The 17,429-nt window shown below is 37.3% G+C and overlaps 1 protein-coding gene across 1 annotated transcript in view; it reads left to right on the top strand.

The window, feature by feature from the left end:
* ADGRB3 (adhesion G protein-coupled receptor B3) overlaps positions 1 to 16,907 on the top strand; it is a 574,188-nt gene extending 557,281 nt beyond the window's left edge. The window contains exons 29-31 of the mRNA XM_058176574.1: positions 4,226 to 4,261; positions 11,293 to 11,397; positions 16,022 to 16,907. Of these exons, the coding sequence (XP_058032557.1) occupies positions 4,226 to 4,261; positions 11,293 to 11,397; positions 16,022 to 16,213 (333 nt within the window). The 3' untranslated portion in view covers positions 16,214 to 16,907. The remainder of the gene's footprint in view (positions 1 to 4,225; positions 4,262 to 11,292; positions 11,398 to 16,021) is intronic.
* Positions 16,908 to 17,429: the final 522 nt, after the last annotated feature.

Here is a 17,429-nt window from a genome sequence, read left to right as displayed (position 1 = left end):
CTGATTGGAGTGACCCTCGCATCAGAAGATTGGATAGGCGGAGGCAACAGAAGGAAGGGAGGGGCAGGCCTTAATGAGTGCTGAGTCATGGAGCCACATCCCATGGCCTATATAAAGGATCTGCTTTCTGGCAGTCTCTGAGTCAGGCAAAGTCGAACTTATCTTGCTGAAGTCACTTTCTGGTCTCCTGCCTGCTCTGAGGACTTTGCTAGGACTTTGGGCAGAGCTGCAGAGGCAAGCCTGATTCGGATTTCCCTGACCCGGCCGTCAGCGGAGGAGTGGGACATGACAGGGCATGGCCTGCGCATGATGCATCCAGCCCACAGGCCACCAGTTTGACACCCCTGGTCTAACGGCAATAACGTGCCTTCCAAGACTCCTAGTGCAGTAATCTCTTTTTTCTGACATGATCTACCTCAAAGGGCTAACAACCTATTTGCAATACAAAACAAATGCCTGGGAAAAGCCTGCCCAATTTGCTTTTGCAAATAAAAGCCCCATGATCCAATCAGGTGACTTTCAGATGTATCGGATTTCTATTTTGGTGGTTGAGAATAATAGGAGTTGTAGAAATAATTTGTCCAGAATTTTGTAGCAATTGATGCTGGAGTACTAATTTCAGCTCTTCTTTTCCTTCCCTGTCCTTTGGAGAATAGTCTTGACTCAAAGTGTACAAGCTTTGAACAAAAAAAGTAAAGGTGCGCATCTTTGGTTTAAGGCAGAGTTGAATGGATGCATGTCCTGTTGTATTGGGTTTCCATCTGAAATGCATTTACAGGCCTTTTTCCTAAGTCACAGTGCCAAAAACAATGGCATTCCCCATAGGCCCATTTCGCTTATGCCCTCTATCTAAATATATTGCCACTTGAATGAAGTGAGTACTGAATGTGTATTTTTATTCTACAGAGCTTACACAGATGGCAATGAAATTTCATTGCCCTATTCTGGCCATATAAATGAAGTTTCTTTCGTTATTAAGCGAGCCTGCTGGCAAAATGCAAAATGGAATTGGACCACTTTGTGCTCAATTGTCCAAAATGCAAAATTCAGCAGATCGCATCCTTCTATCGTTTGATTCTGTGAAAGCTTATCAAGGCAACAATTATGGCCACACAACACTGTAGATTTAAAAGACCAAATTCAGTTAGCTGTTGGCCATCTTATTTCTTTTCTCTAGCCAATCTTTCACCTCTTCTTTTGATGTATACTAAACACTGGTGGGTTGCAAATTTTTTAACAACTGGTTCTCTGCCCTAATGATTGGCTGAGTGGGCGTGGCTGAGTGGGTGTGGCCAACTCAGTGTCACTTACATCGAGGGGCGCTTCCCTTGCCCGCCCTGTCATGACCGTGGGGAAGCTACAACAGTCGTAAGTGTGAAAAACGGTCATAAGTCACTTTTTTCAGTGCCCTTGTAGCTTTGAATGGTCACTAAATGAACTGCTGTAAATCAAGGATTACCTGTACAAAAATACAAAAAGCTTCTTTGCTTGCAAAAAGCTGCCTTAAATACCAGTCATTAGATTAGAAATGGGGGAATTCACACTGAAGATCAATGACTCATAGCCCTCATGGATATCTAAACCATTCTGTCTGAATAGCTTCCTTTTCCTAAGCAATACCTGCAACCCCGAGTTACAAATCAGGCAGGTTGCCAGAGCACATTGATGAATCAAAATATTTTATTTATTTATTTATTTATTAATCATATTTATATACCGCCCTATCTCCCGAAGGACTCAGGGCGGTTTACAGGCACTTAAAAATACATAACACAAATACAATATAAAAACAGTTAAAAAACTTATTCTAAAGCCCGTTATTAAAATATAAAAACAGAACCCAATTAAAACCCATAAATTTAAAATCTAGCTCAGTCCTGCACAATTAAATAGGTATGTTTTAAGCCCGCGGCGGAAGGTCCGGAGGTCCGAAAGCTGACGAAGTCCGGGGGGTAGTTCGTTCCAGAGGGTGGGAGCCCCCACAGAGAAGGCCCTTCCCCTGGGCGTCGCCAGACGACATTGCCTCGCTGACGGCACCCTGAGGAGACCCTCTCTATGAGAGCGCACGGGTCGGTGAGAGGTATTCGGTAGCAGTAGGCGGTCCCGTAAATAACCCGGCCCAATGCCATGGAGCGCTTTAAAGGTGGTCACCAGAACCTTGAAGCGCACCCGGAAGGCCACAGGTAGCCAGTGCAGTCTGCGCAGGATGGGTGTCATGCGGGAGCCACGAGGGGCTAATAGTTAAATACAAGGATAACTATCATCAGCCAAGTTATTCTTGCTCATAAAGTAAAACCCTTTAGCAGAGAGGTCATTTAAGATCTCCAGAAAGTGGGTGGGCATATTTGGGCTACAAAATGCCAAGCTAAAGAGACAAATTAACAAATTAACATCTTGAGTGAGGGATAATCCCATTCTGCTTTTGTTCAGACCTTGCTGCAGGGAATTTTTGCCTATGAATATAGCTATCTATCTCTTTATCTCTTAAGTGCTGACATCTTCTGTGGGTTATTAAGGAAGGTGGGGGCTGCTTTCTCCCTCTAAGAAAACATGTTTTTCCATTTCTCATTCAGGGAAATATATTCTTCCTTTTTCACATTTCTCAAAATATTTCATTCTTCTAGGAGAGGGGTGGGTGATAACTTTCTACAATCGGTGCCATGTTACTATGCCATATTATCATGAGAGAAAACTAAAACAAATTGGAAGGAGGAACCACTTATTATCAATGAACAATCATGTTCCTTGCTCACTTTGACACAATGCAAGAGACCCCTGTCCCAAAGGTGCTTTTTCAAGAGGCAACTGGAGTTTCTGGAAATCAAGAAAGTCCAACTGCCTCTTGAAAAAAGCACCTTTGGGACAACCATGATTTGGGTGACTGAAGATTCCCATAGACAAGAGACTCCTGTGCACAGTGAACTGACAAAACATCCTTTCCCACCCAGGAGAAGCAATCATTAGATCCATTTGCACCACTTAAAGATACCAGCTGGTCTCACTCACCTCACAAGATATCCTTAGGTAATCATCCAGATTTAAGGAAAGAACACATGCCCCCAGAAAGGCAGTAAAAAAATCAGACAGAATGCCAAGCTTGCATCTGCCTTTCAGCCATTTCTTCTATGGCTATGCCAACCCTTGTAAATAGCTGTTCCAGCCGTGTTGGAAGTGTACTCCAAAAAGCTTAAAACAATGTTTTAACAATCTTTAAGAAAGTCAAGAATAAAAGTACCACAAAAAATTCCGGGGGGAGACGGACAGACGGATGGACTCAGGAGAAGTTCAGCCTACAGACAGAAAGTTTACAATGTAACAAGCTTAACCCAGAGGCAGTTTCTGAAGCAGCAGGGCAATTAAGATAAGGATTAGGCTAGAAATACAGGCATACCAGAATGTTTCCTTCCTGCCTCCCTTGTAGGATTAGCCCTGTAAAGTGGGAAAAGATTTTTTTCCCCCAACAACCGATTCTCTGAACTGCTCAGAAAATTAACATCCGGTTCAGGAGAACCAATGCAAACCAGTAGCAGCCCACCTCTGATGCTAAACCACCAAAATGAAAATTAGAAGGTTGAAAGTAATTTCTTGCATTCTCCTGATGAAGTTTGAAAGGAAGGAAGTTTTGGTATTATGAAATTATCTGATCTGTTTTAGATTGTTCTCATATATTCTATTTCTTTTAAAATGAGCTGAAAGCAAGTTTCCCTATTTGAAAAACTCAGACTTAAGAAGATCTTCATCTTAATGGGACAATAAAGGCTAAAAGATGGTTAAGGAAAAAAATCTGTCAAGTAAACCTAGGTTATATTCCTTTACACAAGTTCAAATGGTAAAATTAAGGAAATAGGGATTTTTTTTTTGTTAGCATAATGGGCAATTAGAGTTTTATGAAATAATACGTTGAAGTGATATTAAAGTAATTCCACCAGATACTGGATTAGATTGAGCTTTAATCATATTTAGAGGTGACCCACTTGTAGGATTTGCAAATCATTGTTCCCTTGCCTAGTGGATCTATTTTAAATATGATAAAAACCTATATCCAGTTCAAATATTCCATGAAAAACTAAGCAGTGTTCTGCTCATTTAGAATAGCATAGAAATTCCATTAAGTAAGTCAATAAATAACTATTATCTAGAACAAATGCAGCATTGTTATTGTACTGATGCTCAGTTAAATTAATATGTGATTTTGTTTGTTTTGTTTTCAACCAACATTTAACAGAGGAGAAAATCACGTTATTCTGACCTCGACTTTGAAGTAAGTGTTCCTATACTACTTATATTCAGCCATTATGCATTTGATTCAAAGTATGATGAGTGTGAGATATTTGTTTAAACATATTTTAATTCAGCATTTACAAACAATAATCAATGCTTTTAATTATAAGGGGAAACATTCTGTTGTGTGCGTTTTTAAAAAATGTGTACGACCTTTCTTTTCTTTTCAGGTTATGCATTTTTTTAGATGATGATCTTTTAAAAAAAACACCTTTGTTTTCTTTTGTTTTGATATTATTACAACTCTACTTCCTTAGCCTATTTCATATCATTTTATTCCTACACAAATTGTCTCCTTGTATATATTAATTTGGAATTCCCGTCTTACTGACAAAATTCTTGGGGGAGGGGTTGGACCATGGACTTTTAAATTGGTCCACCTGTTTAAACATATGAATATAAATATATAATAATTCCTTTCCTTCCATTAATTAGAAGTCAAGTTAATTTACAAGCAATCATGTAAAAGAATAAAGATCAATTATCATCATATATTTCTATATTTTTCACAATTCAGACTGAATCCCTTCCCACTGACCCATGATAGGTATATAAGGACCCAGAAGGCACACGTTTCAGAAAGTTGCTATGTATAAGAGAAGCACTTGTGAGAAGTGTGTACATGGTGTACTGCTATCTCCAAATACATTTGGGGAGAATTCTCTGAAATTGCTCAGATGAAATTATTCATGGAATGATTAGGATTGAACCTAAAGTCTTATTAATTAACCAAGTGTCCTCTATTAAACTCAAACAGTTATAGGCCGATTAAATATACAGTCCCTAAGTTATGGTGTTCTATATATTGCTCTTTCAGAATTTTTAAGTTTTGGGAGTTTTCAATTTCTCAGGTTAATTTTCATTATGTAGTGTTATAAATTTCTAAGAGAGGCAGTGGCTCAGTGGATAAAATGTTGAGCTTGTCGATCAGAAGGTTGGCAGTTCAGTGGTTTGAATCCCTAGTACTGCGTAACAGAGTGAGCTCCCAGCTTACTTGTCCCAGCTTCTGCCAACCTAGCAGTTCGAAAGAACGTAAAAAAATGCAAGTAGAAAAATAGGGACCACCTTTGGTGGGAAGGTAACAGCATTCCGTGTGCCTTTGGTGTTTAGTCATGCCAGCCACATGACCTTGGAGACGTCTTCGGACACCACTGACTCTTCAGTTTAGAAACAGAGATGAGTACCGCCACTAGAGTCAGGAACAACTAGCACACGTGTGCGGAGGAACCTTTACCTTTACTTTATAAGTTTCTAAATGCATATGTTTGATTTTGCTTAGTTTATGCAGAATTGAAACTTAAATGCTTCAGACCTAAACACACTTTCTCATTGTGAAAGATTGATGTACCTGATCAGCAAAATGTAAAGAAGTTGTTAGCACCTAACAACTTCATTCTGTCACTTAAAAATAATTGCCATTGGTTTCTTTAGATGTTAGGCTTAAGATAAAGATTTAGGACTGAGAAGCATGTGTATTTATTCAGAACAGAGTATTCTTCTTCAGTTGATCTAAATATATAGAATGTGTGGAATCTTTTTTTATGCCTGACACTTCCTGTTTATGCTAACCGGAACAATCTGGTATAATTAATTATGTGAAACGTTGCATATTCAACGTACTCTTAGGACAACTTTATCATCATTTATACTCATTAAAACCAGAAAAATCATTCATATTAATGTGAATAAACAGAAAGCAGTACATAATAGGCAATAATACTACACACAAATATTCCTGCAATTGACAAAATAATCTAGTTGATCATTATCATTTATCTAGTAATGAACTGTATTTTTTTTTTTAAAAAAAACAACTTTACTAAAAAAAATATAGTGTTTTAAAAATTGCATTATTAAAAACTTGCATAAGAAGTAAGGTGATTTTATTAGGTGATTTTTTAAAAATGCACTGTAAATCTATCAAACATTTTAACTAGCTTGGATCACCTTTCTGTGTGAACATTTTCTGACATGCAAAGCCAATAGTTCAGATGTGAAATGTTTAATTAGTTAATTAATTTTTAGATTATTTTATCCCACCTTTATTATTTTTACAAGTAAATAAAGGCAACAAATGTACATAATATTACTTCCTCTTCCAGTTTTTTCCATAACAACCCTGTGAAGTGAGGTAGGCTGAGAGAGAGTGACAGGCCCAAAGTCACCCAGCTATTTTTCATGCCTAAGGAAGAACTAGAACTCACAGTCTCCTGGTATCTAGCCTTGTACTTTAACCACTAGACCAAACCCCACCATCTCCTAGAGTTTGCCCAAATTCATGTTTGCTGTGTCGATGATGCTATGCTGTACTCTTCTCCTTTTGCCTTCCATCTTTCCCAACATCAGGGTCTTTTCCAATGAGTCTTTTATTCTCATCTGGTGGCCAAAGTATTTGAGCCTCAGCTTCAGTATGCCCTTCCAAAGAACAGTCAGGGTTGATTTCCTTTAGGAATGACTAGATAAATTTGAATAAATTTGAATAAATAAAATAAATCTCCTTGCAGCTCAAAGGACTCTCAAGAGTCTTCTCCAACACCACCACTTGAAAGATCAATTCTTCGGCGTTCAGCCTTCCTTATGGTCCAGTTCTCACAGCCATACAATACAACTGGGAAAACAATTAGAGTCACTTTACTGACGAGCATATAAATTTAATAAATAAATAGAAATAAATAAATTACTCCATTCTTCCGAAGGTTTTTTAGGAAATAGAGATTGAGGATTGCCTCCTGGCTTTTACCATAGAAGAAAGTGAAATATTTTGAGACTGCATTTAAAAGACTAGCCCCCACCTCCCAAGGGAGTTTTCATAACATAACTGGGCAATGCTAGTTCAATGAAAACCATTCTGGGAATGTAATCGGAGAAGGAAAGCAGGGAAATAAAAGTGTTATTGTACCTGCTGGTCCCATTTTCTGATTTCCAGTACTGATGTGTTTTTATACAATGGTAATCAGTCACATCCAAAAGCCCTCTCCTTCTTCCCACTCGTACTTCAATACCCATGCACCCATTATTCTTTTTTTTTTTAAAAAAAAGTGGGGGGAGGTAGGGAGAAAAGTTTTATCTGAAAGATTTAAAAATTACAAACCTATTTTTACATATACTTTGCCTGGGCCCAAAGAAAAACAAAGTAGAAGGCATCCACTTAACAATCTTCACAAAATGATGTAGAAAGACAATGAGACATTAAGTACCAAATCAAGTACCAAAAAAGCAATTATAACTTTTTTTCCCCCTGAGCATATCAGGAAAAATTACATAATCGAATAAATCTTGGGAGTCAGACAGTGCCATTTAAAAGGTCAGATACTCCGTGCGGTTCTCTTTCTTGGCATTTTTCTCTATGGCAACTGATTTGAAGACATTCTTCTAAGAGAACAGATTTCACCACTGCTCCTGAGAACATGTAAAAATATTCTGTTCACCTTTATCTTTCACCCATATTCTACTTCTCAGCCAAAGTGTGGATATTTCACCAAGTTTTACTGGTTTCTGCTGCTGTAGAATTTGGTGTTTAAATATAGAGCATACATATATCACATGTAGTTCACATACAGTATCTGTCAAAATCCCACATCTATCATGTACTCAGCATGGAGGCAGGTATATCTGTCCAGTAGAAGCGCCAATTGGACGAATAACCAAATTTGTCAAACAAGAAACTCCCTGTATATTATTTTGTAATTTGGAAAAGAGGGACGAAGAGAGAGATGCCTTCTCTATCTCAGCATATGCCCTTTGGAATACCATTCGCTCTGAAATACATCTGGTCATGCTTGGAACAGCCTTAAAATGTGGCCTTTTCCAAAGGCCTTGGGTAAGAGTAGATTATATATATACATACACACAGTATACATCTTATATTGAACTCTGGGAGACTCCCAATCAACAATTCCTTTTATTAAATTTATATGAGCCGATTTCACAATTCAAGGTGACTTTAGGCAGCTTACAATGTAATAGAACATTACATTAAACAATTATAAATATAACAACAGGTTAAATCAATGAAGACAACACCAGTAAAAACCGCCAAACATAAATCTATTAAAACCCTGGATGTTAAAAACCTGGTGCTGAAGTTACATTTCCAAATCCTTATTAAGCCCCCTCATCAGCCTCATCCAGTAGTGGGGTCCACTTACCTTCGCTACTGGTTTGGAACTGTGAGCACAAGTGTGGAGCTTCTGCGCATGCGCAGACCGTCCATGATGACCTCTGGGTTGGTGAGCGGAGCCCGCCGCCACCGCCACTACCAATTCTCCCGAACCAGGGCAAACCGGTAGAAACCCACTACTGGCCTCATCCTATCCCAGCACATGAGGGAAAAACCACATCTTCAAAGCTTTGCAGAAGGCTAGAAGGTTAGAGGTCTGCTGAAACTTCAGTGGACAGAATGATACATAGGGCAAAGTTTGCCCTAGTTCCCGTTAGGTGACAATATTTAGGGGAAGGAACTAGGAGTGTACCCACCCTATCTGATCTGATAGTATTGTATATTTTGGATTTGTAGATTAAGTTCACATGTAGTGCTAAATAGCAACATAACATGCCTCATTTGGCTTAGCATTATGGGAATTCCACCATTATGATTTACAAGTGACATATAGTACTGTGCAAAAGAGTTAGGCAGTTGTGCAAAAATGCTGTACAGGAATAAATACAGGAAGATACTTGTCCATCACGCCATACCATCAGGGAGGTGTCTGATTGGCCTTAAATTGATTATGCAGCAGGACAATGGTCCCAAAGGTACAGTCAATATCATTATCTTCAGCCTGAAGTACAAAGAGTGTTCAGGTTCGGCCCCTACAGAGCCCTGATCTCAATATCCTTGTGTCTGTTTGGGATTACAGGAAGAGACAGAAGGATTTGAGGCAGAAAAACTGTGATTAGTTCTCCAAGATGTTTGGAACAGCCTTGAAGGAACCTTGCCACATTCCTTCAAAACTGTGTGAAAGTTTACCTAGAAGACTTGCTGCTGTTTTGAAGGCAAAGGGTTGTCACACCAAATGTTGATTTGATTTGGATTTCTCTTCTGTTCACTTATTTTCCATTTTGTTAATTGATACAAATAAACTATTAACACTTCTATTTCTGAAAGTATTCTTAATTTATAGTATTTTTTACACAACTGCCTAATACTTGCACAGTACTTATATACTAGAGGTAGCCAAATCAAGAACAAAGCAGGGCCTGAGGCATTTCTTGAAACTTTAGAACTGACGCTAACTACAATTGGTAACAAATGAGGATTCAGCTTCTCACCATTTTGATGTGGAAATACTCAGAAATAGTGGTGTAATGTTAAAATATATTTAATGCAATTAAAAAATTTCAGTTCCCTTCACAATCTGAAAACACAAGCTGTTCATTTATTTTAACCCATGGTTTAACCGTGGTTTAGTTTATATGAATGTAGCCCTAATCCATTTGATTTCTGCCAAATCTATCCTCCACTTACAAACTCACTTAGCTTCCTTCAAAATCAAGAATAAAAAAATTAGTGCCACTTTATAATGCCTTGGTAAGGCCACACTTGGAATATTGCATCCAGTTTTGGTCTCCACGATGTAAAAAAGATGTTGAGACTCTAGAAAGAGTGCAGAGAAGAGCAACAAAGATGATTAGAGGACTGGAGGCTAAAACATATGAAGAACGGTTGCAGGAACTGGGTATGTCTAGTTTAACAAAAAGAAGGACTAGGGGAGACATGATAGCTGTGTTCCAATATCTCAGGGGCTGCCACAAAGAAGAGGGAGTCGGGCTGTTCTCCAAAGCACCTGAGGGTAGAACAAGAAGCAATGGGTGGAAACTGATCAAAGAAAGAAGCAACTTAGAACTAAGGAGAAATTTCCTGACAGTTAGAACAATTAATAAGTGGAACGACTTGCCTGCAGAAGTTGTGAATGCTCCAAGACTGGAAATTTTTAAGAAAATGTTGGATAACCATCTGACTGAGATGGTGTAGGGTTCCTGCCTAGGCAGGGGGTTGGACTAGAAGGCCTCCAAGGTCCCTTCCAACTCTGTTGTTACGTTATGTTAAATTAGGAAATGCAATTGATTAAGTAGCTAACCAATTGTTTTTCAGTAAAATTAAGGGTAGGCTTAAAATAGTCTTAGAGATGCAGTGCTAAGAACTGAATATTCAGTAGTAAATTGGTTCCCAATCACAAATTGTAAGCTTATCTGGCCAAATAGCCCTTTTCAGACCTCTGGGCTAAAGGTAGCCAGGCACGCAGAGATCTTAAGGATAGAAGCTCCTTGTATACTGTTGTATTTTGATTCAAAACTCTTTCCTTTGTGGGTCTCCTTTAAATAGGCCAAAAGCTTATAAGGATATGATGCCTTCAGGCACCATTGCACACATGATGCTCTCAATGATGCCCATTGCATCCCAAAGTAAAAAAAAAATAATTCTAAAAAAAGTGATTATTGACATATGGAATCACCACGTCTTGCATGACTTTAAGCTTGAAGCCACCTTACATGTCATAATTTTAGTCCTCTTTATAGCGGCTGTAAGTGACATTTCTATTCTAGGCAGCATGTATAAAATGACAAAACACGTCCCACATTTTATTATCTGTTTTTACGCTCCTTTGCTAAGTTTCTTCCAACGCTATGTCTTACCATGAGGTATATTTATTTAGCAGACAATCATTTTGAAAGTACATTTTTAAAAAAACACATGCACATATATCTGCATGCATATCTGTAGAGCTGAGTATGCTCCTGAGAAGTTTTATTCCTAGTGGTACTTAGCTTCTTGTGATGATGCACCTTCAGAAACACAAAATAAGCCAGCGCTGTTTTTCAGGAATTCCAGAATGTACAAGGGAGAAACAGCCGTCCAATTCCAACAGCAGATCAAATGTATGACATGGCCTGTTTCATTTCCACATCTTGGCCAAATTCAATTTGCTTTGTTATGTTGGAGGAAATAATGGTTGTTTGAAAAAAATTATGCTCATTATAAATACTAAGCAATTATATTCCATTTTGCAGAAGGTCATGCATACGAGGAAGAGACACATGGAACTGTTTCAAGAATTAAATCAGAAATTTCAGACACTAGACAGATTTAGAGATGTACCAAAATCAGGAAGTATGGTAAGTATGGATTATATAATTTTAACTATCGCTTATGAAAGAATGCCATATTTTTTAGAACTGTTGGGGGGAAGGGAAACACCATAAATTTAAGATAATATATTCAAAAAAGTGTATATTACTTAATGTAAGTTAATAAAAATATCCAAGAAGTGGAAATAAAGCTCAGCTGCTAGTGATAAGAGAAGATTTAGAAAACATTGTTAAAATTCATTGCTTACCAGGTACTCATATAAATACTTTTTATAAAGGAGATTTCCCAGCTATCCACTTTCCACAATTCTTCTAATATTCATAATTCTTGTATAATACTATGAATATTAGATTCCCATGTTCATAGTTATGCTTTGGCAACATCTAGCATTAATTATGACATCTAGCATTATGAACTATACATATAACGGTGTTTGAAAACTGGAAATTTTAGGTAGCTTAAAATTTTAATCTTAAATTGTTGCTTTAAAATGTCACCTATCTCTACCAAAAATAAACAGATTTTGTTGGCTTCCAGTCAATTTCCAAGCAGAACTCAAATAATCGGTAGTTACCTCCATATGCCATAATTATTTGAAATAGAAGTGTTCTTCCATAAAGAAACAACCGTCCTTTGCCTTATCATCTTTAGAAACTTTCCTAGGGTCCCTGCTTTAGAGATACATTGATAGAATCTTCTCAGATATGGCATTCTTAGTTCTTTTAAATCTTTCAGATTTTTAAAAACCCTTATTCACTTTTTAGTGATGCTTTTTGCCATTTAATGTGGTATATAGATGATGGATAGCTTGTGTGTGAGAGAGAGAGAGAGACGAGGGAGAGAGGAAGGGAGGGAAGGAGGGAGAGAGAGAGATGATAGGTTATGGTATAGTGGTATGTCACAGGTTCCTAATTCCCACAATATAGCATGGCAATACACCAATATATCCTAATATAGCATGGCAACACAGGGTGCACAGTGGGGATGCTGACTAAAGCCCAGGTTTCGTCCCTCTTCCACTTCACTTAGTGCCACTGCCATTTTCATGAACAACCTACAGATATAAATTCCAACAAACCATGCCAGGGATCTGTGGGATTCCCTGTGTAGAAAGTTACGGCCTAGACATTGGCATTTGAACGTAGATCTTTTTAACATTTATATTTCATTGTGTTTTACTAATCTAAATAAAATGTTAACGTATATATTGCTAGTGCATGTATGATACATGCCATCTTCTTCTTGTGCCATATCCATCATCGGATGTTGGCAATCATATTGGTGATCCTATTTTTATCGATAGCCGCACGAAAAAGTGCTGTTGAGTTTTGACCAAACCTGTCCCTTAGATATTGAAGACATGATGTACTTCTTCTGCCTGGACCTCATTTGCCTTTAATTTCCTTGGAGGATTAAGTGAAGTATGCCATATTTTTCTGGGTGGCACATCACATGTCATGCCATACGATAAATAGAAAGATATATGAGAGAGGGAGAGAGAGAGAGAGAGAGAGAGAGAGAGAAAGAAAGAAAGAAAGAAAGAAAGAAAGAAAGAAAGAAAGAAAGAAAGAAAGCCCTGCAAGTGACACAAAGCATGGGTAAGGATCTCCTAATAAAACCTCTCCTGGTTTACTGGGACTACTCCTCCAGATCAGATCAAGTTCTGACAGATGACTAAACTCACGGTTCTTCTTCCAGAATTGTCTCTGCCTCCAAGATTAGGGAGAGCAATTGATGGATGCTTTGTCCACCAGCAAGGAGACCCATTTAGCACCTTAGCTACCTCCACAGTCATTTACTAGGATAACACCAGACATAAACTTCACTAATGAGGCAGGCCTAGGATCGATTATAGGGGGCAGAGCAAATGTATGTCAACACAGTCTATGACCTCTGGAAGACAGCAGATGAAACTGGTTCTTTGTATATGCCCTAAGGATCTGTCCCTCTTACTTTGGCAAATTCAAATATAAAGACAGCCTAAAACTTTGACAATCGAATGCAAAAATGAAAAATAAAAATACCACCAATATAAGTTATTGTGATTTAATAGTTAGGATGGGTATTGTTCTTATATAATATTAGCAAAAACGAACTTTTTTGATCATTTTCATCCATAAAGCAACTTACTGTTATAATGTACAATTGAAATAAACAAAATTTTAAGTAAATCTACATTTTTGTATTCTGTGCAGAATGCTGCAAATTTAAGAGCAGCTAAGGTGCTAGGTGCCTTCGGCACCATGTTAAAATGAAACTCCAGTGGCTTAAGATTGAGCCTCTCTTAAAAGATTGTTAGCAAACGATTTATTAGCTTTGGTGTAAATTAGAAACAGATTTCATGCTAATAGAAAATCCTTAGGATTATAGAGGCCCATTTCTGCTTTTATCAGATGTAAGACCTTATCCACATTAAGAGTTCTCCTGCTTTGCATCACTATTCCTTCATCAAAGAAGGTTATCAATCTTTTCTTCTGTCCTGCAGTTTATCTAGTAATACACAGTGTGAGCACATACAAAGCTGAACAGAAAACAATATAGGATTTTTTTAAAAAAATTCATGACTAGCTCTTTAATTTCATGACTAGCGCTCGCTCTCGCTCTCCCTCCACACACACACACACACACATACACACATACATACATATACATACATACAATCTTACACGGGAAAAGACCCGAACATACAAAAACCTGCATACATACATATATATATATAAAATTACACACACACACACACACACATATATATATTTGTTTTCTGATCTACATATATATATATATGTATATGTGTGTGTGTGTGTGTGTGTATATATGTATGTATGTATGTATGTATGTATGTATGTATGTATGTATGTAGGTCTTTGGTTGTTCGGGTTTTCTCCCATGTAAAATTAGAAGTGTCTTGGCGACATTTCAACGAAGTTTCATTCGTCATCTTCAGGCTGGTGTTTACTGCTTCGTGCTTCTAGGAGCACGAAGCAGTAAACACCAGCCTGAAGATGACGAATGAGACTTCGAAACATCGGCAAGACACTTCCAATTACACGGAGAAAACCCGAACAACCAAAGACCTACATATAACCGTGAAAACCTCAGAAAACATATATATATATATATATATATATATATATATATATATATATATATATATATATATATATATGTTTTCTGAGGTTTCAGAAAACTCTCAGAGTAATCCTTTTAAAAAATTCTACCAGAGAAATGAGTTTGCCCCATAATTTATCTTCAAAACTGGTAAGTGTATGAAATTATACATACATACACATGCTTGCGCACGTGCATACATATATATATATATATATATATATATATATATATATATATATGTATGTACGTACGTGCGTACGTATGTATGTATGTATGTATATAATTTCATACACTTACCAGTTTTGAAGATAAATTATGGGGGCAAACTCATTTCTCTGGTAGAATTTTTTTTAAAAGGATTACTCATCAGCCTGATCTTCCTGTTTCTATATTAGGCCAATCCAGCAGTGAGCAGCAGCATAAATCAAGTAGGAGCCATACTTTAGTAAACCTCAGAAAGAATTTTATAACTCTAGGGCAACCAGCAAGAATATCTAGCATCATCATGCATCTTTGGTATACTTGTACAATAAACAAAGCAAGCATTTTTGTTTCGTGTCCAAAATTTTTAAGGAAACTAGGAGTCTCCAAGACCTCGAGACTATAGTGACTGAGGGGTTTATATGTTTAAAAAAAGCAATGATTAAATTAGATTGCATTGCAACATTTTTTTAATCAGACTGGGTGGTCATTTCATCTATATGAAATGCATGCAGCAGGGATCTTTGTTGTCTTACTATTCCCTTTTTTCTGTTTGGAAAAATGTCCTTTTCCATATGTGAACAAGAGATTTAAAAGAAATGTTCCATTGGACCAAAGAATTAAGACAAAATTAAATTCCATGGTGCAAAAGGAGTAGGAAAATTTAAGTTTCTCTCTCTTTATATATGTGTTCCCACATGAGATTGTATGTGTATTGGGATTTTCTTAAAATTTGTGATAAAAGTGATAAAAATATAGATATCATTGCATCCCTTTAGCTTATTATCCAAAGCCAATTCAACACATATAACCATCCATAGAAAGAAAGCTATGCTACTTTTTCCTGTAAGGTCTTCCAAACCACTATCAACTTTGGTTCACAGCAAAGCATGAAATCTTTAACTTCATAACATTTTGTTGGAAGTGTTCAATCACTTCTTGTCTGTCATGACTGCTTCCTTTTCCAAGAAATGTCAATTGAACATACAGCTGCCAGGGATGGTGGGTGAACTCTTAATTTGCTCTGTTTTCAGCTCAGTGCTGGGAATTCGTTTGGCAGCTTTCTTGGCAACCCTTCCAGTGTATCAGTGACCTCCCCTTGGAAAGGGATGAGAGAATGGACACTCAATATAGGCCAGGCTGACTCCCTTCAGCGATGGTATCTTCTCTTATGCCAAACAGAGATAAATCAGCTTATCTTCTGATGACTGGTTTCCCCATGTGATTTCTTGAATAAGCTAAAACAGAAAAGGAAATGTTATTTTTATATTCTTTTTAATCGTTCTCTCTCTCTCTCTCTCTCTCTCCCCCCCCCCCCAAATCTCCCAATTTTCACAGGAAAATCCAGCAGGAAGCAGCAAGAGTCCCTGGGACAGTTTCAAAACCCCAAGCGATTACCAACATTATACCACCATCAACGTATTAGATTCAGAGGCAAAAGATGCTTTAGAACTAAGACCATCAGAATGGGAAAAATGTCTGAACTTGCCTTTAGACGTACAAGAAGGTGATTTTCAAACCGAGGTTTAATGACAGGTGAAATAAACTGAGGCGCAAAGCTTATCCTAGAATCATTTTGTTTGCACTGACACTCCAGAGACGTTGGGAAGCCTGACCCAGCCTGTTTGGACACCATGGCTAAGGCATATCAGCACCTTCCTGGGCCAGAAGTCAGTGGGTTTTCTTGTCACACAATCGATTTCCACTAGCCAACCTAGTGGAGGCCCCAGGTGTACAATTCTTACCATCGTGTCTTGTAAGTACCCGTGGAATGGATTTGTAAGGTCAATCTTTATAGATAAACCTCAGACAACGGTTCATGTTGTAACAGCTTCATTTGGTTTAGTTTTCAAAAAACTTCACCATGAAGCACAATGTATATATTTATGCAGTTTTTAAAGTTTATAACAGTCTGTTTGGCCATTACTACACTTTTTACTTTATAATATAAAAAAAAAGAAGAGGAGGCGGAGGAGGAGGAAGAAGAAGAAGAAGAAGAAGAAGAAGAAGAAAAAAAAGAAGAGGAAGCAGAAGAAAGCAAAGTTTTGTTGTCATTAAATGAATGTCTGTTGAGCTACATTCTTCATTGCTTTAAATGCAATAAAGTAATAATCTCACTTTTATATGAATAATATATTTCACATCTTTATTATTGCAGTTTTCTCTGGGAAGCTCGGAATAGCTTTTCCTGCTGCAGCTGTGTATAAAATATTTAAAATGTTGTATGGTGTAAATAAACTTTTGTCTACATATCAGTATTTTCAGTGCATTTTATTTTGGATTTGTTGATCTGAAATTTGCATATTTATAATGTTTTTTTAACAACACTGAAGCCGAAAAATGTACTCAGAATGTTAATAGTGTACTGTTATTACTCCTTTGGGACTAATGATTTCTCAAATGTAATAATAGGTTTGCTGAGCTGTTCTTTTTTTTTTTTCCTAATCTATGAAGGCAACATAACAATGTAAATTGGACTTGTCAGAGCATTGCTACATTCATTCTATTATATGTAAATCGTAGTCCTTTTCCATCTTACCACAGGAAGAAAATTTCTAGACAAACACTGTGCGAGTTTCAGAACACAGAGACTGAGAAAAATGTTTTTTTTAAAATTTACTGCCATCTTACCAAAATGACATTTTATGATACTTTCTCCTTTTTTTTCTGTAGCCAACAAAGATGTATTATCTCCTTCAGGACTGGGGTACATAGCATGATGCTTATGCTAGAAGAAGAATGACTA

Source organism: Ahaetulla prasina, chromosome 1 (genome assembly GCF_028640845.1).
Source record: "Ahaetulla prasina isolate Xishuangbanna chromosome 1, ASM2864084v1, whole genome shotgun sequence".
In the NCBI taxonomy this organism is placed as follows: Eukaryota; Metazoa; Chordata; class Lepidosauria; order Squamata; family Colubridae; genus Ahaetulla; species Ahaetulla prasina.
The sequence above is the reverse complement of the archived record's forward strand: the minus strand, read 5'-3'. Positions and strand labels throughout refer to the sequence as shown.